The sequence below is a fragment of the Pongo abelii genome, chromosome 14 (genome assembly GCF_028885655.2).
Source record: "Pongo abelii isolate AG06213 chromosome 14, NHGRI_mPonAbe1-v2.0_pri, whole genome shotgun sequence".
NCBI classification, from domain to species: domain Eukaryota; kingdom Metazoa; phylum Chordata; class Mammalia; order Primates; family Hominidae; genus Pongo; species Pongo abelii.
The window spans coordinates 104,387,940-104,413,901 of record NC_071999.2 but is presented as its reverse complement, the minus strand read 5'-3'; the positions used below and the strand labels follow the sequence as shown (position 1 = coordinate 104,413,901).

Genomic DNA, 25,962 nt, shown 5'->3' with positions numbered 1-25,962 from the left:
TTTGTATTTTTAGTAGAGACAGGGTTTCACCACGTTGGTCAGGCTAGTCTCGAACTCCTGACTTCAGGTGATCCACCCGCCTTGGCCTCCCAAAGTGCTGGGATTACAGGCATGAGCCACCACGCCCGGCCCATTTTAGCCATTTTTAAGTGCACATTCAGTAGTGCTAGGTATATTCTCATTGTTGTGAAAAAGATCTCCCAATTTTTTCAACTGGCAAAACAAACTCTGTACCCATTAAACAGCTCCCATTTCTGCCTTCCCCCAGCAACCACCATTCTACTTTGTTTCTATTTATGTACCTCCTAGAAATACTATATGTAGAATCATATAGTATTTTTCTTTTTGTAACTGGCTTATTTCACTTAGCATAATGTTCTCAAGGTTCATCTATGTATGTTGTGGCATATGGCAGGATTTCCTTCCTTTTTAAGACTGAATAATAAACCATTTTGCACGTATATAACACACTTTGCTTCTCCATTTATCCAAGGATGGATGTTTGGGATCCTTCTACCTCCTGGCTAGCATGAACAGTACTGCTATGAACATGGGTGTTCAATTATCTCTACAAGATCCTGCTTTCAATCTGGGCATGCCCCCAAAGGAGGACTGCTGGATCATACAGCAACTCTATTTTAAATTTCTTGAGAACTGCCATAATATTTTCTACAGCAGCTGCACCATCTTACATTCTCACCAACAGTGCACAGAGTACCAATTTCTCCATATCCTCATCAGTACTCGTTTTTTTTCTGTTTTTTTGTTTTTTTTATTTAATAGTAGCCATCCTAGTAAGTGTGAGCTGGTATCTCACTGTGATTTTGATTTGCATTTCTTAAATGATTAGTGATGTTCCCCAACATAGCTTCTGGAAGCCTGAGCGAATGCTAGGATAACGGTGAAGACATTTTTTCAACATGGACTAATCCATCTAAAGAACAGACATTTGCCAGAATGAACATGAACGTTAGAAATGCAACAGGAGGCGCGGTGGCTCACGCCTGTAATCCCAGCACTTTGGGAGGCCAAGGCGGGCGGATCATGAGGTCAGGAGATCGAGACCATCCTGACTAACACGGTGAAACACCGTCTCTACTAAAAATACAAAAGAAATTAGCTGGGCATGGTGGCGGGCCCTTGTAGTCCCAGCTACTCAGGAGGCTGAGGGAGAAAGACGTGAACCCGGGAGGCGGAGCTTGCAGTGAGCTGAGATCGTGCCACTGTACTCCAGCCTGAGCAACAGAGCGAGACTCCATCTCAAAAAAAAAAAAAAAGAAAAGAAAGAAAGAAAGAAATGCAACAGGATTGGTTGAGAGGTGCACCTGGTAGCTTTCAAACTCGTACTCTCCCACTACTGATCCACTGGGAAATGGTGGTGGGAGAGTGACGGTGAAGAAAAATAACTCAAAAAAAAAAAAACAAAAACCAATCACTCTTACAGTTCACTTGATTAATACAGCTGAGATTTCTCATCTCATATGGCCACCCGTACTTCAGTTCTAATTCCAAGTACACATACATGTGATTTAAGAGCTCTGGTCTCCTCCACTTACTGGGAAAACGTCCCAGACTACATTATGCTCCAAAAGAACAAGAGCAGAAAACTGGGGAAATGAGTTACACAGCTAGAAGTCACAGCAGCAGTCAACAGCACAGCCATTTTTCAAATGGTTTGTTAAAATAAAACAATGGGAGTTGCTATACAGTTGTGTTGAACTACATCTCCCCTCCTCCACAAAAAAAAAAAAAAAAGATGAAGTCCTAATCCCTGGTACCTGTGAGTATGAACTTATTTGGAAATCAGGTCTTTGAAAATGATCAAGTTACAATGAAGTCAGTAGGGCGGGCCCTAATCTAATATGACCACGTCCTTATGAAAGGGGAAAATACAGAGACACTTGCACAGCAAGAAAATCATGTGAAGATGACGGCAGAGACAGAGGCAATGTATCTATAAACCAAGGAACGACACACATTACCAGCAAACCTCCAGGAACCAGGAGAGAAGCACAGGACCAACTTTTCCTCACAACTCTTGGAAGGAACCAACCCTGAAGACACCTTGATCTCAGACAGCTGGTCTCCAGAGCTGAGACCATACACTGAGATTCTTCAAGCCACCCAGTTTGTGGTACTTTGTTATAGCAGTGCTAGCGAACTCATACACTATAATTCAACAAATGTCAACTTAAGTCATTAAGGGATGGATTAGCCTGGAAAAATGGACAACTAAAGTGCTCCCCCAATGCTACGGCAGAGACGGTGACAGCAGGGACTTCCAACCATCACTGACCTCCCCAAGAGTTCATGCGGGTACAAGGCATGTACAAAAACACCCTTGTTTTCAGTCAGTACCTTGTGTGCCACTAAACAATAACCAGAGACAAAACCAACTCTCCAGGCCCCTGGATGCAGCATTTTAGGAGCCAGACAAGAGGGCAAAAATAAGTTTGGAAGCTAAGCAAGGCAACTTGTACCTACCCACATAAAGACTCTAACAGCCCGGTTGGCAGGACGCCGGAGGGCTGTTGGCAGTGTCTTGGTTTCTGCTGAACCAGTTTTCTGGAGAAAATCAGAACTTTATTTTTCTAAGATGGCCACAGGCCTTTCAGGAGCTTCAAAAGAGACACAAGGCAGGGGAGGGTCCTGACAGGAAAGTCTGCCTTAGAGAAATGGTCCTTAAAATGGAAAGGAAGGGAAATGGAAGAAGAAACACTCTTGGTTTCATGAGGGAGTGCAGAGTCCACAGTTAGCAAACACTCGTACTGCTGTGCTTGGGGTGAGAGTTCTCCTCGTGTGATGGGAATAATGGATGAGATTGTAATGAACCCCAGGGCATGATCAGAGGAATGGTGCGAGTCCAAGCAGCTCAGTCCTGTGGGCGACACACAGGAGGTCCGATCATCATGGAGAAATCTACCTGGGTGCAATGAGCTGTGAAATGCAACTGAAATCACGTCAATAAAAGGAAAAGAGTTGTTCTCGGCACTGGATCATGAAAGCAGACGTCCCGTTTAACAGCTCTAATAAAATATGTCGTCTTCATCCTTACAAAAATGATTAAATCAGGCTAAGAGATAAGATGGTTAATGGTAACATCTGAGGTTTTTTCAGCTGTTATATTCGACTTATGCTGTGACTACTACATAAAGCAGTCTCTTTCTTCATCATTTGAATTCTACTGCTAAGACTGTCTAGAAATTCAGAGCATGTCTGTGAATCCCAGGACTGAAGTGTGAATGAAAGGTATTCTTATTGATGCCTGCCATGCGAAGCCATGTCCTGTAGGTGAAGGGATGAAGGATCAGTCAGGGGTAAAAAGGATCCTGTGGTCAGAGAATACAGGAATGGAAGCCAAGGCAGGGGAAGAGAGCCTTGAGGTTAGCGAGGCAGGGGTGGAGAGCCCACACCTCACAGCCTACAACGTTCTCTGTGAGGCAGAAGTCATGGTCGTCTCCAACCACAGAGCGTGCCCTGGCTCTTCTCTTACTGCCTGCCTGCAGGCCCAGCTCCACAGACTGCTCACCTCAGCTCTTACTCTGGGGCTCCTGGTTGGGGTCAGCAAATGGGAGTCCCTAGCAAGGGATGGGTGGTCAGGACGATAGGGACTCCGCTCTGTTTCACCTACCCCTCCAGCACTGTGAGATAGTAACTGCCTATTGTTTTTTTGTTTTTTTTTTTGAGACAGAGTCTCGCTCTGTCCCCTTAGGCTGGAGTGCAGTGGCACGATCTCGGCTCACTGGAAGCTCCGCCTCTGGGGTTCACACCATTCTCCTGCCTCAGCCTCCCAAGTAGCTGGGACTACAGGCACCCGCCACCACGCCCGGCTAATTTTTTGTATTTTTAGTAGAGATGGGGTTTCACCGTGTTAGCCAGGATGGTCTCGATCTCCTGACCTCGTGATCTGCCCGCCTCGGCCTCCCAAAGTGCTGGGATTACAGGCGTGAGCCACTGCGCCTGGCCGTAACTGCCTATTTTTTAAGCCACGGTTTGTGGTACTTTGTTACGGCTGTCCTAGGAAAGTAATTCAGCTTTCAAACATGAAAAAAGGTATCGTTCTGATAACCTAACAACTCCACAAATGCCCTCTGGTCTTGCTCTGCAATGCTTTACACACTCAGTCTTATGCCTAGATCAAAGGAAATGGAGCACCTGAGTTCTGTTTGCTGGCAGAAATACTTACTGACAAATGGCCACTGGAAGATGGGATAATAGCCAATTGCATTTTATATTTCATGTCACAGGCAAATTACATCAAAACTAAACAATGAGCTCTAGAAAGCAACTGACCTGCTCCTTTCTAATGCTTTTGAACAGAGTCCTTTGAAAACACTGGATCTAAATGCTTTTCCAGCTTGGTGGTCACCCAGGTGTGGCAAGCTTAACAGAGTAGCTTCTGGGGAGATGAGGAAATTGGAATGCAAGGAATAAATATAACTTTCCTAACATAAATTGAAACCAAGCAACCAACTTCCATTTGTTACTTCCAGTTTGTACCATTTACATAATCACTAAGAATCTTGGAAGTTAATTTCCAGAGCCACAGATTCTTCTTTGTGATTAAAAAAACAAAGCAATGTCTTCTATGGCCAGGCGCTGTGGCTCACACCTGTAATTCCAGGACTTTGGGAGGCCAAGGCGGGTGGATCACCTGAGATCAGGAGTTCGAGACCAGCCTGGACAACCTGGTGAAACTCCATCTCTCCTAAAAATACAAAAATTAGCTGGGCATGGTGGCGGGTGCCTGTAGTCCCAGCTGCTCGGGGGACTGAGGCAGGAGAATCACTGGAACCCCAGAGGCAGAGGTTGCATTGAGCCAATATCGCGCCACTGCACTCCAGCCTGGCGACAGAGCAAGACTCCGTCTCAAACAAAAAAAAAAAGAAATGCCTTCTTTTGGCAACATTACCAATGTTCCTTTCATGTCAACTGAAGGAATACATCATTTCAAGTAAAACACTTGTCACAGAGTTGACTTCCTAGCCCTTGGTGACAGCACTGAGCCATCCAGGCTGTAAACCTGATGACTGCAGGTGCTCTCCCACTCCCGGGGGGCTCCCTGCTTCTGTCCCATCAGCTGCCACGCCCTGTCAGGTCTACCTCCTGGGTTTCTCCTGTATCTGTCAGTCCCCTGACATTCTTTCTGCAGGGCCCTGGCCCTTATCAGTAACTACCATGTGGAGATGATATTGCCAAACCCCGGTCACTGGGCTTTCCTTCTGCAGACTCCGCACTCTTCAACCCATCCTGCCCACTTAAAAGCATCTTCCAGCCAGGCACGGTGGCTCATGCCTGTAATCTCAGCACTTTAGGAGGCCGAGGCAGCCAGGTTGCGAGGTCAAGAGACCAAGACCATCTTGGCCAACATGGTGAAGCCACATCTCTACTTAAAAAAAAAAAAAAAAAAAATTAGCTGGGCATGGTGGTGCATGCCTGTAGTCCTAGCTACTCGGGAGGCTGAGGCAGGAGAATAACTTGAACCCGGGAGGCGGAGGTTGCAGTGAACCGAGATCACACCACTGTACTCCAGCCTAGCAACAGAGCAAGACTCCATCAAAAAAAAAAAAAAAAAAAAAAAAGCACCTCCCACTGGCACCTATCACAGGCACTAGCACTGCTAACATGCTGTATTGTCCTAACAGCTCTTTATGGCACCAGACCATTAACAAAGTGAGTGACACACAGGCTTAGGTGTCGGTGGTCCTGGGCTGGGACTCCAGCTCCTTCTCTCCAGCACTCTGACCCGCACCAAGTCACTTATGCCCTGTGAGACTAATCGGTGTTATTCTCACCTACCTCATAGGTTCACTTAGCAACAAATGAGGTAATGTACAGACAGACTTGGCACAATGTCTGGCACACAGCAAGGGATTTTTCAGAGGGTAGTTATTGTTTTTATTCATTTTCTTATCACCAGTAGCACCTTGCCTCCCATGTCGATACACATTTGTGAAACTCGTATCATGTTTCCAAGACCACATCCCACAAAATAAAACCAGAGCCGCAGAATTCCACCGTGGGTATCTGCTCCAACTTCCTGTTTGTATAAATGAGGAAACAGAGACCTATGAGGCTCTCGTTCAAAGTTACAAAGTGCTAACAGCTTTGAGAACTGCTCTTTTACATGATCATTCTATCTACAGAAGAGAAATCCCAAACTAACTCATTCTGTGTCTGTCTTATGAGTTAAAATCATTATCTCCAGCTCAAATGCTCAAAGTGATAGAAGACAGCAAATAATTGAACATTCAAACATGGCAGATAGTTTTTAAAAATCAGTCCATTTAATATGTGCAATGTTTTTATATTTACATTCTAACACAAGAACATCCAGCTGGCTGAGCACTTCCTTCCAATGAACCTGCAGTGCCCATATTGAGAAGACCTGCCCTAGAGGATCCTGAAATCCTATGTCTACCTTAAAACCATTCATCCAGTCCATGGTAGAGGGACGCATGGTTCACCCAGGAACATCCTGACTCTAGGAAAATGGAAAAGTTTTGAAGCTAAGAAAATAGAGGAGACCAAGAAATTAGGAAAGCAAAAATGCATGCAAAATTTCTGAGCGCAAAGTGCGACCCCCTCAATTTTCAAGTTGATTGAACTGAAGCTTCACAGAAGCTGCAGGTAAGTCCACAGAAAGGCAGTAAACGAGCTTGGCAGAAACAGAGGTTTCACGGCAATTGTCCAAGTGGTGCTTGGTTCTTATAGACCTTCCAAAAGGCCCCTTGGGACACAGCTTTGGCTTAGGTAATGACTCCCCTCCAAAGAAAGCCCCAGTTTGATGTGAGACTACACAGACAGCTGCGGTCTAAGAGGAATGACTCCATCTGACACAAGCACGATTTTTTATTCTTAAGTGCTTTCATTCGCTTTCTTTTCTCCCATTGATCCAGCCAACAGCTCTACATTGAAAGCAGGGCCTCAATTCCGTGAAAGAACAAGAAGGAAACTAAAGTTCAGGGTGAAAGGAAGGAAGATAACCTACTTTCATGAGAACTATATATGTGTTCTCTGCAAGGTGTTTTTGCAGAAGATCTCATTAGAGCGTCACCTGGGCCTCAAGTGGTAGGTATTCTCCATGTGTAGAGATGAGAATGGTCAGCCACTCATGCAGCGCCACACAGGTAGGAAGCAAGGCGGCCCAGACCCAGGGCCTGCATTTCCCCTTTAAACCCTCCATTTCTTATCATTGAGAATATTGTTTCCATTTAAAAGAGAAAAAAAGCAGCTTTTCAAACTTCCTCCATTTTCTCAGATTATGGCCCATTTTAAAGTCAGATTCAGACATTCTCAATTAGTTTATTCTTTTTATTAGGTTCTACTGATTTTTTTTTTTAGGGAGAAAATAGCAAACAGCTGTTAAAGCATTACTGCAAGCATATCAGAGCTACAGAATTGACTTTGATCACAAGGGTCTTAACTACAGCTGAAAGGGGTGCACACAAACATTTCAAGCCAGCTCTTAAATTCTACTCTTTGCTCCTGAGACGCCAGAAAGGAAAGCTAACAGTATTTAGCTAAAATGATTTATGAAAAAAATTTTTTTCCTCTATTAAAATAGCCAAAATAGCCTTTAAATTTAATCTCATGGGGCTAGACTCAGACAAGCACCATTTATCACTCAAAGTTAAATAAAACACAGAAATGACCATGCCAAGCAAAGTAGCCTTAAATTCTGTTTCAGAAACTTTGCAAATAAAAGGAGCCAAAAGCAACAGTGATAAGAAAAAAGAAACGCTGACTTATTTTTTAAAGCTGGGTGAACACGCTAAGTTCCCTCTGCTTGCTCTAGTCCAAAGTGCAGCTGCTTAAGCGGTGGCAAAAGCAGTTCTGGGCACACACGCCTCTCTGCAGGTCTGAAAGGGCCAATTAAATTTTATTTGGGTCTATCCTCCTCCTGCTCCACAACCTCCACCTCTTATGTGTGAAGCATGTGGGGCAAAAGAAGAAAATTAAGTAGTCCTGGTATCTAAACACCTTCCTTCCATTATCAGTACAATCAGACCACTCGAGGGACAACCCCACTGTCAGGGAGGGACTCCATTCCAGGAGAGTCAGAACCGCTACACTTGGAGAAAAGATAGACCCAGCCCCCTCAAGACCTTTAGTTAAATGTGTATTTCACCTCTTTGCGGGGAGAAAAAGAAAAAGAAAAAAAAAAATACTTTCTTCAGCTTACCAAAAAGGGCACATTCCCTAAGATGGCTGAAAGAGAAATTAAGAAGGAAAACAGGCTGGGCACAGTGGCTCATGCCTGCAATCACAGCACTTTAGGAGGCCAATGCAGGAGGATCACTTCAGTCCAGGAGTTTGAGACCAGCCTGGGCAACATAGAGAGACCCCTGTCTCTACAAAAAGTAAAAAAAAATAGCTAGGTGTAGTGATGCGTGCATGTAGTCTCAGCAACTAGGGGGGCTGTGGTGGGAGGCCTGCTGAGCCTGGAAGGTCAAGGCTGCAGTGAGCCAGGATTGCTCCACTGCACTGGAGCCTGGGTGACAGAGAAGACTCTGTCTCAAAAAATGAAAATAAATTGGGAAACAAAGTTCATTAGAAATAAAAAAGATGTGGCTGGGTGCAGCGGCTCATGCCTGTCATCCCAATACTTTGGGAGGCCAAACAGGAGGACTGCTCAGCCAGGAGTTCCAGACTGGACAACATAGCAAGACCTCGTATCTACAAATAAAAATAAAAATAAATTAGCCCGGTGTGGTGGCATGCACCTGTAGTCCCAGCTACTAGGGAGGCTAAGGCAAGAATTTGAGGCTGCAGTGAGCTATGATCATGCCACTGCACTCCAACCTGGGTGACAGAGCAAGATCTTGTCTCCAAAAAAAAGACTTTTTAATAAATAAATATAGACAAAGACAGAGAAAATGAACACACTTCCATTAAGGCACAGTTGCTACCAGTGAGCACAAGCCCAGCTCCTGATGTCAACTGCAGGGCCACAAAGAGGAAACCCTGAGCTTTCTGAAAAGACAAACTTTGGCTCCGTCCCTTTTTCTGAGATGGAGCTTATGAAGTCAGCTCTAGAATCTATCACCAGTAGAGACCTTACCCTGAACCAGAGCTCTCGGAGAATAAGCTCCCTATTGATCTCAAAGCTAGGTTTCAGTGAAAATTAAAGGAATGAAAGAACTGTTACATTTCAAAAGATATAATAATGAAATGAAATCAATGTTTAATCACGTATGGGACTGAATTTGTAACACTCTTAATTAGGTCTCCAAGACAGCACAGGCGATTCTGACACCAGAAAAGAATCTATGTGGTCTTTGATGACATACAAACTCATTACTTTTCTCAAAAACTTTAGGTTTTCTCTGATTTCAACTTAAACTTGAATTTTCTACTAATAATGTATTATCAAGAAAATATTTGATTTCTTTCCGTCTTCCATTTCCCATGGTCAAACAGCATGGAGTTCAGCCCTATGTAGTGCGGTGAGTTTTATGTAAACAGCCACCCCACACGCACATAAGGCCAATCACAACATTTCCCGCGGCCCGCGACTGGCAGGGGACATAGAAATCGTGGCATGCTTCTTCACTCTCGTTACACAGCTTCTTTAACAGCAGACACACGGTACCCACTGTGTCTAATCAGGCTTTGGGGGCCTCAGGGTTTGCTCTAAGATTAAAAATCTCTTTCCTGAAAGACTTTACCATCTGTATGGCGAATTCACAAATACAGTCACAAAAAGTTAATTCGTCAAGAAGGATGTCAACACAGGGTCCTCATTTCCAAAGAAGGAAAGGGGTTGGGAGTAGCCTTTAACATCATCTGGCCCCAGTGCCTAATTTTGCAGATTAAAAAACTGAGTCACTGCACCAGGAATAATGAGTGTGAGGGGCAAGATTAGAGACCATGATTCAAGGTCTGATTGGAGGTGAGCTATCAGCACTGTCAGGAGAGAAGGCTGGCCTGGAGCATGAGCCTGGGAGAGGCCCGGCAGCTGGTGGGATTTTGATCAACGTGTTCGGGGTGAGGATGGGGTGGGTGTTTAGAAAGAGGTTAAGAACAGGGCAGCATGGGGTGATGATGTGGGGTGGGGGAGGGGCGGGCCAAGCTGAACAGGGACCACCTGTGTGCGAGTAGGAGGCAGAGGAAGTCCGCGAATCTCACAAATGAGGCGGCTTAGTGCCTGGAAGATGGGTAAGTTGAGGGTCCTGCGGGCCGGACTCCAATCCCAGCCCCACCTTCATGCTGTGAAAACACAAGGAAGGGACTCAGAAGCTCTTCCCACTTGCTCTTTCCCTTGTTATGCTAGGACAGCACTAACTCTCATATAAACGACCGAGCAGAACTGTGACCAGTTTCATGCACAGGCACCGACCGCTGCAGCGTAGGATATGATGATGAACAAGAACAAGAGGCCTTGCCCTCCAAGAAGTGGCCACTCTACCTGCAAGAGGCCAACACTAAGCAGGTAAACAAATAAGAGGGTGTTCTGGCACGAGAAGCTAATGCAGAAGACAAACTGCCGAGGACTGTGGTTGAGAAGAGCAATGGGAGTTGCCCAGGCACCTCCTGGTGTACAGGGCCCCTACACGGAGGCTCATTGCTCTCTCCCAGGCTCCCCGAACTACGAAGCCCACACCTGATCCTCAGGTAAAGCATGAATGCTACATGAGTCTCAGGAGCTACAAAATCTCGAGTACAGCAGTGACAAGACAGCACACACGAGAAAGTTACAAAGATCATTTCCTGCGACGACGGTCATCAACGCCGAGTTCCCTCTGCCGCAACTAACTCCTGCCCCTGCTCTCCTGGGAGGCTTCTGGGCTTCTGCCATCGTCCACCCGCCTGCAACTGGCCACTCCCTCTAACCTTTCGACAGACACTAGGTGTCTTTTTTGTCACCTGTGAGCATCTTCCCCAAGCATTTTTTACCAGGGCTGCTCAAAAGAAGCAAAAAATAAAAATAAAAAATAAAAATGACTGTGTCTTATTTCCTCTGCTCTTCCTATAGAAACACTGCTAATGAAAATACATAAACTGAATAAACACGTGGAGAGGAAACCAACTGCTTCATCCTACTAGTGTCAGTGGGAACTGTGTTTGTTTACCAGCAGGGTCAGGAGGAGGGGACACAGAAAACCTTCCCAGGAACCGTCAAGGAAATAAATGGCCTGGGTGGGCACAGGGGCACCTTATTAACCCTTTCAGATGCCCAAGAGTCACTCCGTTTCATAACCTCTGGTTGGAAGAGAAAGCTGCATATATCGTAAACCACAGGCTGAAGCTTATTTGCACAGTGTTTTCCACATAAAGACGAAAAAAACACCATGCAAGAATTTACTATAAATACTGCGCTTGAACTTTCCACTCTGCAGAGGAAATACCTAAAAAGACTGTCCAAGTTCAACCACAAAGGTGCTTGTGGAACCAGCTACAGAATGGAAAAGATCATGGAACTAACTGCCAAAGCCTTCCAAAAGGTAGAGCTCTTTAATAATAATTTTTTTAGGGTGCAAAGAAGGACGGAGACACCATGAAGAAGATGGTGTGGTTCTTTGTGCCAGGAAGTGTTTAGGGGATTTGCATTTTAAATGACTGCTTTGCCTACAATTCCGTATTTTAAAATAAAATTAATAAGCAAAGGCCCAGGAAATTCAACCCCCAGGGAAAGACATCAGTCATCCCCAAAGGAAACTGCAGGGACTTCTGGCCACGTGCCCGGCTCAGCTGCATGGCGAATGTGACTGAATGTGACATGAGAAGTCATTCACTTGGGGCACTCCATCAAAGGACGTTTCCAGGGTCAGACGCTTGGCCTTGAATTCCCGGCAAAAAGTTTCACAGCAAGGTTTTAAAGCAAGATTGGGGAGCTGAGTCTCTCACAATCCAGTAGTCACCTTCCTCCCAATCCCTGATGACTGAGCCATCACAGCCAGCCCCGATGCCTTTCAGCTGCTGCTGCCCTGGCCGTGGTTGCTCTTAAAGAGCATGAGGTACTGACTCAAAATCAGCTCCACCAATAAAAATGCTGATATGTGACTTTCTACAGCCAGTTAAGGAATACATCTGTTGCCCAGAGGTTAAGAGAAACATTCTGACCAAACTAGAAAAATTAAAATATGGCCAGGTGTGATGGCTCCCACCTGTAATCCCAGCACTTTGGGAGGCCAAGGCGGGTGGATCACGAGGTCAGGAGATCAAGACCATCCTGGCCAACATGGTGAAAGCCCGTCTCTACTAAAAATACAAAAATTGGCTGGGTGTGGTGGCAGGCACCTATCGTACCAGCTACTTGGGAGGCTGAGGCAGGAGAATCGCTTAAACCCAGGAGGAGGAGATTGCAGTGAGCTGAGACACACCACTGCACTTCAGCCTAGAGACACAGCAAGACTCCATCTCAAAAAAAAAAAAAAAGAGAGAGAGAAAAAGAAAAATATGAATGGAGGAGACATGTGAAAACGAACAATGGCATTAATTCTACTTGTAAAATAAACTCACACTCACTCTAACAGTCGGCAAACATTTAATTAGCAGCTACTATATGCCAGGTGCCATGCTAGATGCTGGGGATATAGACAGAACAGGCAGGCAGTTGGACATGCATGTCATTACTACTATTTAGTTAAGCTCTTACTACATGTCAAGAATTGCTCCAAACACTTTGTGTCACCTCTTTTTTATTCTCATATAGTATAAAGTCGAGTTCATTATTAGCCTCATTTTATCAATACAGACAGGTTAAATAACTTGTTCACGCTGCACAACTATCAGTAGGAGACGCTGGGATTTGGACCCAGGCTCCCTCATGCATCTGATAGGTATATGAGTAAAGAGGTCTGCAGGAAGGAAGAAAAAGTCCTGTCCACTGCTTGAGAGAGTAGGCATCCAGGTAAAACTGATAGGGCTTTTAAGAATGCATAGGAGTTTATCAGAGAGCATGAGAAAGGTTCCTTCCAGACAAAGGGCTTATAAATGCAAAGCATAAGCCATCAGAAATTATGAAGAAAAATCATTTTAAAAGATAAAAACACACTTTTATTACTACTTCTTGGGCAGGGAGTTCCTAGATAGGTGTTAAATAGTAGCTAGGAATGGGGTCTTGACTTTCTTTGGTTTCAAGAAGAACTGCAGGTGAGCACAGTCCAACAATCCCAGGAGTGAGTGCACACAAGAGCAGCATTTGCTAGTTCCACAGTCCAACCCACTCAGAAGAACACCGTTTAATAGAATGTGCTGCTAGAAACCTGGGCTCAGAAGTCCTTCACAGTACTGAATAGGAAACACTGAAACGCAACACCTCACTGAACCAGTCTGGCAAGAAAGACAAAAAAGTGGGTGAGGTGGCGCACATACGGACCACGTGTGCCAGGAGGCCCAATTCGAACCGGATGGCAGGGGCTCTCCTCAACAGAGTCTATGATTTTAGCAGATTAGCAATAGCTTTGTTCACCAAAATACAAAGCTGTCCCAAGTCCTTGAAAGATACAAATTCCACAAGAAAATTAGAAAACACAAAGGTTGTTTGCAGTGTGCAAAAAATTGGTGGTTTTAAGCATAGCTATTCTGAGTTTATCCTTTCCTGGGACGTTTAATGTTAGTTCATGTGCTCTGAGCAATGTTCTTTGAAATAAATATAATTTGCTGACTCATATCCCATAAATGATTAAATGATGGATTACCAACATTAATGCCTACTATTAAATTCCAGCCCCTCTAGCCAACAGCAATGACACACATATCGTCTCCATGTTAAAAACAGGTGTGCTCCCAGGGTTTGTTTATAAGTTGGCTGCTTGGAATTCAAGAGTTATTTTCCTCCTCCACAAACAATATTAGACGTGGTATTTGATACTCAAGACAGAAAACCCAAAATACTAGATCCGAGGAGTGTTAAGCGTTCTCTGGACTGAGCCGATGAGAGGGAGTGGGCCGGCCACTTAGCCAGCCAGACACTCCCACTTCCTCTCCTGCTGGGAATAAGATGTGCAGCAGCTGCACGAAGCAGGCGGCGGGCGGCTCCTCAACCTCCCGCAGGAGCGATCTGAGGAGCAGACTGGGAGAGGCCAGGCAGGGGCTCAGAGAAGAACAGCAGAAGTGAGGAGCGCCAGGGGCTCCAGCAGCTCCAGCTGCTGAGGGGCCCAGGCTGCCAGCTCCTCCTGTGACAGCTCCAGCCCCCAGGCTGCTCTGTCCAGGGCCCTGGGGTGGCAGGGCCTCCCCATCTCTAGGACTGCCATATGGCAGGCTCGGAAGGAGGCTTTTTGATACTCCCACACCCACCTGTGGGGTTACATGCACAGGCTCTCCTGATTCCCTCACATGAAAACACACGTGGCTCTTTAATGATGCTCTCGGGATTGTTCTTGCCAGTAACCTGGACTTGAGTTCGACAGCCCCCCTGCCACAAACACACACGCACAAGCACCAGTGTGAGAGAGGAATTGTCTATGACCAGTAAATTAAACTGGGATCCAGCCACAAGACCACTCTTCCCTCCAGTTACATAAATATACATAACATATACATATGCACTTAGATTACATATATATTTTAATGAAAGGTCATAGTAAAATTCAAGTGCCGAGGCCACTGACATCACTATATGGGTGGTTCATGCATAAATCTAGACACTGGAGAGCTTGAAACCAGAATGGGTCAGCGGGGCCGCTTGGGGGCGGGGAGGGAGGTGCTGAACATGGAGGCCCTCCGGCCGCCTCATGTCACTGGCCATGGGAATGAGCCGAACCTTCTCACACCAAAGGCTGCCCCCTACCACACTCGTGGGTTCACAGATAAGCCCCCAACTTACTGGAACTTCAAATGCCTCCTGGGTGTCATCCAGCATCTGGATTTTGATGGACACGAGTTTTCCTGAAGGTGTTGGGGGCGGCTTCTGTCCACGTTCCAAGGTACTGATCCCCGAATTTTCTGGGGCCCCCAGTCGTGATCCTGGGGTCGGCCTCTGCTCTATTTCTCCCATGATGAAAGTGGCTTAGAGAATATCTGCAGGAAGCAGTGAGAAAGAAAAACACATCAGAATAAGAGACTACCACCCAAGCTGTGTGCCACCTTGCACCCCACCCAGGTGGGCAGGGGGCTCCATCCCCTGCACAGGCATCACATATAGGGAGGCGTCGGTTCACTCACAAAGTCACCTTTAAGCACTCAAGGCATGCAAATACTTTTTGCGTACTTTATTCTTTTGAATAATTTTGCATATTGTTGCATATTTTATTCCTTTCTCGTTTTACAGTCTGTTCTTAATTATTCAGCGTCTACAATGAGCTAGGCTAGGCACTACTGTTTACACATTGACGTCTGGTGCGAAGATGATAAACAGTGCCTAAACCATATCATTAGCATCCATTAATTACCTTTATGGACACAGTTACATGCTAAGTACTGTGGGTATTCTAAAGATAAACAGGTAAAACGCGCACTGCAGAGCTTGGGCTAATAATCTGGTTGAGGAAATAGACATACACTCGCAGACATACACTCACACAGACAGAGGCAACAGAGTAGGGTCATTTTTCTTGGTTTCTAGTGTTTATTTCTATTACAATAACCACCTAATAATTCATTTCTTTCCAGCCACCCACCCCTCCAACTATTTCCCCTTTCCCAAGAAGCCATTCTACACACTATACTATAGTATCAACAAAGTCATTTTCCTAAAAACAGTCATCTTTCCTCCCCAGATAGTCTACTCTTGTCTAATGACACCCTCAGCTTCTCCCTCCCCTCTCGCTGCCTCTGTCTGGCTCCAGGTCTCCACATGCGTGGCTTGCTGGGGCTGAGTGCTTTGCCCTCTTTCTTCACCTGGAAACTTCTACCATTGCTTTAAAATTCAGTTCCAATGTCACATCCCAGCCAGGCGCGGTGGCTCACGCCTGTAATCCCAGCACTTTCGGAGGCCAAGGTGGGTGAATCACCTGAGGTCAGGAGTTCGAGACCAGCCTGGCCAACATGGTGAATCCCCGCCTCTACTAAAAACACAGAAATTAGCCAGGTGTGGTGGCAAGTACCTGTAGTCCTGGCAACTCGGGAGGCTGAGGCAGGAGAATCGCTTGAAGCCAGGAGGTGGAGGTTGCAGTGAGTCAACATTGCACCACTGCACTCCAGCCTGGGTGACAAGCGTGAAACTCCATCTCAAAAACAACAAATGTCACATCCTGGCATCCGGTGCAGAGCATATGTGCTGCTATCTGCTCTGTGCTCACAGCTGTCAAAGCCACACCGTGGTGGTTGAGCCCACATGTGTGGAGAAGGCACCGTGATGCCCTTAAAGCTGGAACCCAATCTCGAACGTCCTCTGCAGCTCAGCACCTACCTAGGCACAATGCCTCACACAGAGTGGAGGTCAATACTGGCTGCTTAACAACTGGACCACTCAGCCAGTATATTTATATACAGCTGCATGTTTAGTGTCAGAAGGACACCAGGGAATGAGATTTCCATGTGAGATGAAGTGGTTAAAAGAGAGGGAGGCCTTCCATCATGGAGAAGGTGAGAATTGAACTCAAGTTGGTCTCAAACGTTGGAAAATACTTGGAAAGAGATAGGAGACAGACAAAGAAAAGGCACTCCTGGGAAGTGGAATGGCATCCACAGAGTTATGGGACAGAAACACAATGGCACAGGCAAAAAAGAGTAAGAATCAGAGCCAGAGAGTTCAAGATGTATTTTAGAAATGATCTGAAGTCAGGCTCTAGAGCAGCAGTCCCCAACCTTTATGGCACCAGGGACTTGTTTTGTGGAAGACAGTTTTTCCACAGACAAAGCAGAGGCAATGGTTGTGGGATGAAACGGTTCCACCTCAGATCATCAGGCATTAGATTCTCATAAGGAGCGCACAACCTAGATCCCTCACATGCGCAGTTCCCAACAGGGTCTGTGCTCCTATGAGAATCTAATGCTTGCAGCTGATCTGACAGGAGGCGGAGCTCAGGTGGTGATGCCCGCCTGCCGCTCACCTCCTGCTGTGCGGCCCAGTTCCTGACAGGCCACGGACCACTGGTCCACGGCCCAGGTTCTGGGGACCCCTCCTTTAGAGGACTTCAAATGCCTGGCTGAAAAATATGGTCTTTACCCTGTAGGCAGCAGGAGCTGCTGAGGGAAGGCTAACAACACAACAACAACAACAATTTCAGAAAAATGAACCTGAGGATGGTACTATATATAACTAAAGAAAGAGGGTTGGGAGGGCAGGGTCTGGGGCATCCAGTTACAAATCAACTGTAACAATTCATGCTTGAAGTGCCAATCTGGACAGCAGCAATGGAAATCAAAAGGTGATGCTATAAAATCTACTTCTGTGGAAAAACTAACCCAATGTTAAAAATGGTTAGCTACCAACAGGAGGTAAAAGTCCAACACCGGGCCGGGCGGGGTGGCTCACGCCTGTAATCCCAGTACTTTGGGGGGCTGAGGTGGGCAGATCACGAGGTCAGGAGATGGAGACTATCCTGGCTAACATGGTGAAACCCCGTCTCTACTAAAAATACAAAAAATTAGCCGGGCGTGGTGGTGGGCACCTGTAGTCCCAGCTACTCGGGAGGCTGAGGCAGGAGAATGGCGTGAACCCGGGAGGCGGAGCTTGCAGTGAGCCGAGATAGCACCACTGCAGTCCGGCCTGGGCGACAGAGCAAGACTTGTCTCAAAAATAAATAAATAAATAAGATAGAAAAAAGAAAAAGAAAGTCCAACACTGATGAGAAAGTTTGAAATCAGGGCAGAAGGGAGGAAGGAGGAGGGGGAGGTGTGAGCGTGCTTTGGAATGCTCCCTGGGGCTATAAAAGGACATCCTGTGGGCTGTCCTGTCTGGGAGCTGTCCTGTCCAGGCTGGGTCTGGGCTATGGGTTCAGGGTGAAAGCCATTAGAATCGATGAAAGGGGGTGAATGTGTAATCAAAAAAGCAAAATGAACCACCAGGCCCAATGGTGAGGGTCATGCAGAAAGAGGAGATGGGAAAAAAAGACCCCCAGGGGGCATTTCTGGACAAAGGGGCCACAGAAGGGGCACCACAGAGCTATCTGGGGTGCAAGGAATAGAACTGTGGGCTGCGTCTCACTCACATTTGAGAAAAAGTCACCCTTCATTTCTTTCCAGCCACGCACCCCTCCAACTATTCCCCCTTTCCCAAGAAGCCATTCCACCATTCTATACATTGTACTATAGTATCAACAAAGTTTTTCTTTTATTTCTTTTTATTAATTTTATTTTACTATTATTATTATTATTATTTGCAATGGAATCTCACACTCTGTTACCTAGGCTAGAGTGCAGCGGTGCAATCTCGGCTCACTGCAACCTCCTCCTCCCAAGTTCAAGCAATTCTCCTGCCTCAGCCTCCCGAGTAGCTGGGATTACAGGCGTGCACCACCACACCCGGCTTTTTCTTTTTTTTTTTTTATGAGACACAGTTTTACTCTGTTGCCCAGGCTGGAGTGCAATAGCAAGATCTTGGCTCACTGCAACCTTTGTCTCCCAGGTTCAAGCGATTCTCCTGCCTCAGCATCCCAAGTAGCTGGGATCCAGGCACACACCACCACACCCAGCTAATTTTTGTATTTTTAGTAGAGACAGGGTTTCACCATGTTGGCTAGGCTGGTCTTGAACTCCTGACCTCAAGTGATCCACCCGCCTCAGCCTCCCAAAGTGCTGGGATTACAGGCGTGAACCACCGTGCCCAGCCAACAAAGTTATTTTCCAAAAAAAAAAAATCTTTCCTCCCCGGATAGTCCGTCTCCTGACCCCTCAGCTTCTCCCTCCCCTCCCGCTGCCTCTGTCTGCCTCCAGGTCTCCACACGTGGCTCGCTGTGGCTGAGCGCTTTGCCCTCCTTCTTCACCTGGAAACTTCTACCATTGCTTTAAAACTCAGGAAAGTTGGCCGGGCACAGTGGCTCACGCCTGTAATCCCAGCACTTTGGGAGGCCAAGGTGGGTGGATCACGAGGTCAGGAGATAGAGACCATCCTGGACAACACGGTGAAACCCTGTCTCTACTAAAAATACAAAAAATCAGCCGGGCATGGTGGTGGGCGCCTGTAGTCCCAGCTACTCAGGAGGCTGAGGCAGGAGAATGGCGTGAACCCAGGAGGCGGAGCTTACAGTGAGCTGAGATCGTGCCACTGCACTCCAGCCTGGGCGACAGAGCAAGACTCTGTCTCAAAAATAAAAACAAACAAAACTCAGGAAAGTTTTAAAGGCTTCTCTTCAGGAAAACCAGCCGGTGTGCAAATCTCATTTTGCAGAGTTTTCTTCCCTAACTCATTGTCAGCCTTTTCCTTAAGAGTAGGTCCCCAGAAGTTTCCTAATGTATTCCTTACTTCCTCTGCAACGAAACCTCTAATGCTGTCACTATAGACACAAGGGCTGGCCCTGAGGTCAGCAAATCAGAAACTATGGGGTCACATCCACAGCGACTCAAATCACCAGGGCCTAAAAGGGCGTGTCCTTCAATCGAACATGGTAAGGGCCTGATCACTGTCTAGGAAACACCATTTACTCCTAACTTCTCCCACACTCACCTTCCTCACCTACGGTCCATCAAAGCCTTTTGAAGATTTTATTCACTCCTATGTCGTCTGGTAACATAGGGGTTCTAAGACAGGCAATGCTTCTGGAGCTAACACTGTCTGTCTCAGAACCCCAGTGTTACCAGATGACATAAGGAGTGAAGATCTGAGAACTGCTTTTTTTTTTTTTTTTTTTTTTTTGAGATGGAGTCTTGTTCTGTCGCCCAGGTTGGAGTGCAATGGCGCAATCTCAGCTCACTGCAACCTCTGCCTTCCAGGTTCAAGCGATTATCCTGCCTCAGCCTCCCCAGTAGCTGGGATCACAGATGCCCACCATCACGCCCGGCCTTTTTTTTTTTTTTCCAGTAGAGATGGGGTTTCACCATGTTGGCTAGGCTGGTCTTGAACTCCTGACTTCAAATGATCCAAGTGCTGGGATTACAGGCGTAAGCCACCACGCTGGCCCCTTCTTTTTTGAATGCCTGATTCCACAGGTCTGTTATATAAGTGCCTTTCTCACTTCTGCCTCAAATAAGCTTTTTCTAAGCATCTGTTTCTAACCTGTTTGGTTGTGTGATCTCTGCTTTGGTTCATTCACTCATTAGCCTTGAGGGATGAGACCACCCTGGTTAATCTAGAATCCCAGCCTAGTGCCCTTCACCGAAGTGGAAAAGAGATCCTCAATATCGGGTCAATGATTCAAAGTGTGTGTGTGTGTGTGTGTGTGTGGAGGTGGTGGTGGTAGGGGAGCGGTATATTCATTATGATGTCAGTTGTGTCCAAAATAATCTTCACAAGCCAGGCAAAATTACTTCTATTCCATATATGTTTTCTGTTCACTGTCTCATGGTTAAAAATAAATGCAATCTCCAGAGAAAACTATGCCATCAGTCAAGCTGGCCTTCCCCCTTCCCAACCCCTCCATGCACTTTTCCTACTTTGGTGTGGCCCTTTCCCATCCCACCCACTCTGCCCTGCACTTGCTCAGCAGGGACAGGCCCTGTGCACGGTCATTCACACTGGGCTTTAGCTGGGCTTGTCACTCTGAGTCAAGCAGGCGTGGACCTGGCTATGGTGTTGATGCCCATCCAGGGAGCCAATGACAACAGGAAGGAAGGGCTCTCCTCTCCCGCCTCACCCCAGCCTAAAGGTGCTCAGACCCTCCCTGCAAATATTTTCTCCTTGTCCTACCTAAGCAAAAAGCAAGATTCCTCATCCTCTGAACTGAATCCTTTCTCTCCCTCTTGCCCAAAATCCCCAGATAAATATATAGTCTAATTTTTGGCACCTTGGCATTTAAAAATTTAATTGAGTTAGTCATTAACAGATACTTGGTAGCTTAACTTCCTTTCTCTTTAGTTCTCAAATGATCTCATGTCTAGGTTATTTCTACTTCTGGATACTGATGCTTGAACAAAGTATGTCATACTTTCTTTTTGTTATCATACTTGCATGCAGACTGTTGCTGTACATGGAAAAGTCTGTTTAATTCAACCATAAATCCAGCCAAGAGTTTCGAGTTGAGCATCCTAAGAACGCTAAGGGAACATCTCAGGAACGCTGGCAAGTCATAAATGGGTAACCACAATTGATGCTTGATAGCAAAACTGGTAAGCTCAGTAATGCAGTGCCGTCTTCCAGATAAACAAATCCAACAAACCGAAAGGCCTCTAGTGTATAAATATTAATCTATGCTCTATTCTGAATTTATCTCCATTAACTTCCTCTGACTTCTGAATTTCTTGAGGAATAGTCAAAATATAGACTACTATTTCTTTCCTTGTGATACTTTATTACTAAAGTGATTATTCCAGACCTTAAAGTTAAAAGCTGCTTGCAAAACTTAGTTAGCTCTATTTGAAAAGTTACTTCAAAAAAGTAACACCAAAAAAGTAACAAGATTTTTAACTGCCAGAGAAAAGGTAAAAAACTAGAGTTGTCTTGTCTTAGTATCCTGACTTATAAGGACTTCCTCTTGGAATTCATCCAAAAGCAATAAGCAGTACACTAAAAAATGCAAATTCCATCCCTGAGGAAACTGGGAGACATCTGTAGCCCCAAACCAGAAAATGTAAGAAAAATGTGCCAAGCTGCAGTGAAGGTCAGAAAGAAGGGAAGGAAAATGCTTGGAGAGGCTGCTCATGGCTACAGAGCTCAGATAAAAATGGTGGAGCCTCAAATAAGCAACAAACCAGTCATAACTTTCTTGGAATAACAGGGACAGGTGTGCAGATTCACAGTAACAGCTTCCCTGGGCACAGTGTGATTGATATGAAATGAGAAACCATACAGGCAAGCCATATTTGTAGGAAGCAGTCTGTTGCTGAGGCAAGATGAAAAAGACAGAGAATGCATTAGACACACCACCAAGGTTGACTACCAAAGTTTCAGCAAGTAAGGGAATAGCAAAGGTTGAAAGGATTACACACACACACACACACACACACACACACACACACAGCAAGTCATGAAAATTCCTATTAGTATGGGGGCACGGCTCTGTCTGCTGGCCCACTGAGGCTCCTGCAAAGAGCTACTTCATACCTACTAACCAAAAAACAAACAAAAAAACCTTTACAAAGATGCTGCAAGAAAAAAGAAAAATGACAGATGAACATCCAAAGAAATGTTACATGCAACAGATTAAACCTTTGTCCAAACATATTGTTATAAATTAATAAAACTTCATGAAATAACTGATTCCACAGACAAAAATATAAAAGGATTTGCAAGAGTTCGAGGAAGCTATGAGAAGACATTAGCAGCAAATAAAGAATGAGGGTGGTACACCTTAGGAGGACAAAATGGAAGAATGAAAATATCACCAAAATACAGGCCAAATGGGAAGCAGTTAAAAGGAAATATGCACTGGTGAAAATATGAGGGACCAGATGGGAAAGATTGAGAAAAGCAAGCAATAGATTTAAAACACACAGAAATGGCCGGACACAGTGGCTCACGCCTGTAATCCCAGCACTTTGGGAGGCCGAGGCAGGCGGATCATGAGGTCAGGAGATCGAGACTACCCTGGCTAACACAGTGAAACACCATCTCTACTAAAAATACAAAAAAATTAGCCAGGCATGGTGGTGGGCACCTGTAGTCCCAGCTACTCAGGAGGCTGAGGCAGGAGAATGGCATGAACCCAGGAGGCAGAGCTTGCAGTGGGCCGAGATCATGCCACTGTACTCCAGCCTGGGCGACAGAGTAAGACTGTCTGAAAAAAACACAGAGAACTGATAGATATGGAAGACAAAGAGAGATGATCCAACATACTCACAATTAGTATCCCTAAAGAAACAAAAATCAAAGAATAGAACAAGAAAAAAAAAGTTTAAGGCATAATTCAGGAAAACATTTTAGAAATTAAAGATACTTGTCCATAATAAATGAAGATATCGTATTCCAGGGATAACTACCATAAAATGATCACCACAATGATAATCCGACAAACTCATTTCCTGAGTCACAGCTGGTCTTCAAACTTTAGGAAGGAATCATTTGGGCAGCTAGGCAAAAAGTTCAAATAAAGTATGAGGGGACAAAATTTTAGAATTGTCCACAGCAACATTCAAGGCTTAAATGCCAAAAACGTCCTCAAAGAATTGTAGCAGAATCAAAACTTTAATCACAAGCAAACTTTCATTCAACTATAATAGCCAAATTCTTTTTCTTTTTTTTTTTTTTTTTTTTTAGATAGGGTCTCACTCTGTCACCTAGGCTGGAGTACAGTGGCATGATCACAGCTCACTGTAACCTCGAGCTCCTGGGCCCAAGCGATCCTCCTGCCTCAGCCTCCCAAGTAGCTGAGTCTGCAAATATGTACCACCACCACAACCAGTTAGTATGTACAGAGTCTTGCTATGTTGCCCAGGCTAGTCTTGCACTCCTAGCCTCAAGCAATCTTTCTGCCTTGGCCTCCAAAGTGCTGGGACTACAGGCATAAGCCACCACATGCAGCCAATAGCCAAACATTTTAAATAGGTGAGAATTCAGAAGAATGTTAGCCAATCCCTTCTCAAAAAAACTACTAAAGGATAAACTTCAGCAAAATAAAAGTGGTGAAAGAATGAAAAACAATTATTAGTAAACTTTACATCCATTTATACTTTAAGAGAAAGAAAAAAATAACTGTAACAGCCACAGAATATAACGCCTGACAATGTAGAAATAATGCAGCTAAAAAACTGGCAGGGAAAGGAGTAGAAATGGTGAGAGGCACTGTAAGTTAGCTATTACCTCATGTTTTAAAACTGATAATAGGAAGATTTTAAATCTGCAAAGACATAAAGATGGTTAAACACATGAAAAGATGTTCAACATCATTAATCATTAGGAAATGCAAATTATACACACAATAAGATATTTCACACCCACTGTAATGGCTATAACAAAAAAGACAGACAATAACAAGTGTTATCAAGAATGTGGAGAATCTGGATGTGAGGGCCATCTGGCTGTGACATCTCTCACCCCATTGATCGTCAGGGTTGGGGGTGATTGCCAGGGTTGATTTGGCTAACCTGGCTGGCTAGGCGGGTGTTCCTTTCCTCCCTCACCACTTCATGGGTGTCCCTCCCAAAACTGCATGCTTGGTAGAAGAGGACGACCATCCCCAATAGAGGAGGACTGGTTTTTGGTCAAGGGTATACGAGTAGCTGTGCTCCCCTGCTAGAACTTCCAAACAAGCTCTCAAGAATGTGAAAAATCTGAAACTCATATACTGCTGGTTGCTGGAAGGAATCTAAAATGCTGCAAACACTTTAAAAAGCATTTTGGCAGTTTCTTAAAATTGCAATCATAAGTTTGGCATGAAACCCAGCAAACCCTTCTCCTGGTGACCCCACAATTCCACTCCTAGGTATCTTCCCGGGACAAATGAAAACATATGTCTGCACAGAAGTACATGCAGATGTCCACAGCCAAAAGAGCCAACAAGTGGATAACCCAATAATCCAAATAGTCATCAACTGGTGAGTGAATAAACCAAATGCGATCTATCCATACCAGGGAATATTGTTCTGCCACAAAAAGATGCAAAATGCTGACACACACCACATAGATGGACCTCGCAAACATTTTGCTGAGTGACAAGAGCCACACGCAAAAGACACCATAAACCTATGATCCTATTAAATGTAATATCCAGCCAAGGCTTTATCAGGAGGATAAATATCCAGAAAGTAGTTGCCTGGGGCTGGGATTAGGAGCTGGATCAACAGCAAAGGGCACAAAGAATTGTGGTCTTTTTGGGGAGATAGAAATGTTCTGAAACTGGACCGTGGTGATGGTCACCCAACTCTGTAAACTCTGTAAACTGACTAAAAACCTTTGAATTGTGCACCTGAAACAGGTCAAAGTTATGGTTTGTGATTACACCTCCATAAATCTAAAGATGTCTATGTGTCCATGAATATTCCTGTGAACACAAAGAGCCTCTCTGGAAGGAGAGGGAGGTAACTGGAAGGAGAGGGAGGTAACTGGAAGGAGAGGGAGGTAACTGGAAGGAGAGCTGACTCCAATGAGGTGGCCAGCCTGGCCTGGGACAAAAGCAAGGCAGGCTGGGGACTGGCTTTTCATCAGATGCTTTTTTGGACCTTTTTAATTTTGTACCATATACCTATATGTTTAATTAAGAAGTAATTTGGGCCAGGGGTGGTGGCTCATGCCTGTAATCCCAACACTTTGGGAGGCTGAGGCAGGAGGATCACTTGAGGCCAGCAGTTTGAGATCAGTCTAGGCAACATAGCAAAACCCCATCTCTACAGAAAATTTAAAAACTACCCAGGCATGGTGGTAAGCACCTGCAGTCCCAGCTACTTGCAGTGCTGAGGCAAGAGGATCACTTGAGACCAGAAATTTGTGGCTGAGGTGAGCTATGATTCTACCACTGCACTCCAATCTGGGCAACAAAGCAAGACCCCATCTCTTAAAAGAGAAAAAAAAAGTAATTAAGAAGACTATGTTTAATTAAGAAGTAATTAAACAATTTTTAATTTAATCTACTAAAAGCACACACTCCTATCAGCTACTCCTGCCCCATTGAGAGCATAAATCCAATGAGATGAAATCACAGTGAAGAGGAACTACTTTCAATCAAGCCGGGTAGATGAAGAGAAACTTTTTCTAAGGGTTTGTTTCCCCTCTTCCAGTTTTAAATACAAGCAACTGAAAAATTCCAGGTTAAGAAAAACTCACAGAAACGTGTTATTCAAAGAAGTCCAAGTGGCAGAGCTGCAGGAAGCCAAAGGGCTGGGTTCTGGGTCCTCCAAGCACTTCTGTGCCCCATGTTGAGAGCAAAGAAGTCTGGATGTGCCATTGAGTGAGGGCAAAAAATCAAGTGTCAGACACCCAGGAGAGCAAAGGGCAAAGGGCGTATGATCAATTTCCAACAGCTCCATGCATCTGGCTCTGCTCTTATGAGCCAGAAGCTACCATAAAGCCACCTTGTGCCTCTGTCCTGGGGGAGCCACAAACCA

General features: G+C 45.3%; 1 protein-coding gene across 4 annotated transcripts in view; it reads right to left on the bottom strand.

Moving 5' to 3' along the window:
- FARP1 (FERM, ARH/RhoGEF and pleckstrin domain protein 1) overlaps positions 1–25,962 on the bottom strand; it is a 313,335-nt gene that overhangs the window by 227,347 nt on the left and 60,026 nt on the right. For all 4 annotated transcript variants that reach the window (XM_009248747.4, XM_054528675.2, XM_009248746.4 and 1 more), the window contains 1 exon segment: positions 14,774–14,967. In XM_009248747.4, the coding sequence (XP_009247022.2) occupies positions 14,774–14,944 (171 nt within the window). In that variant the 5' untranslated portion in view covers positions 14,945–14,967.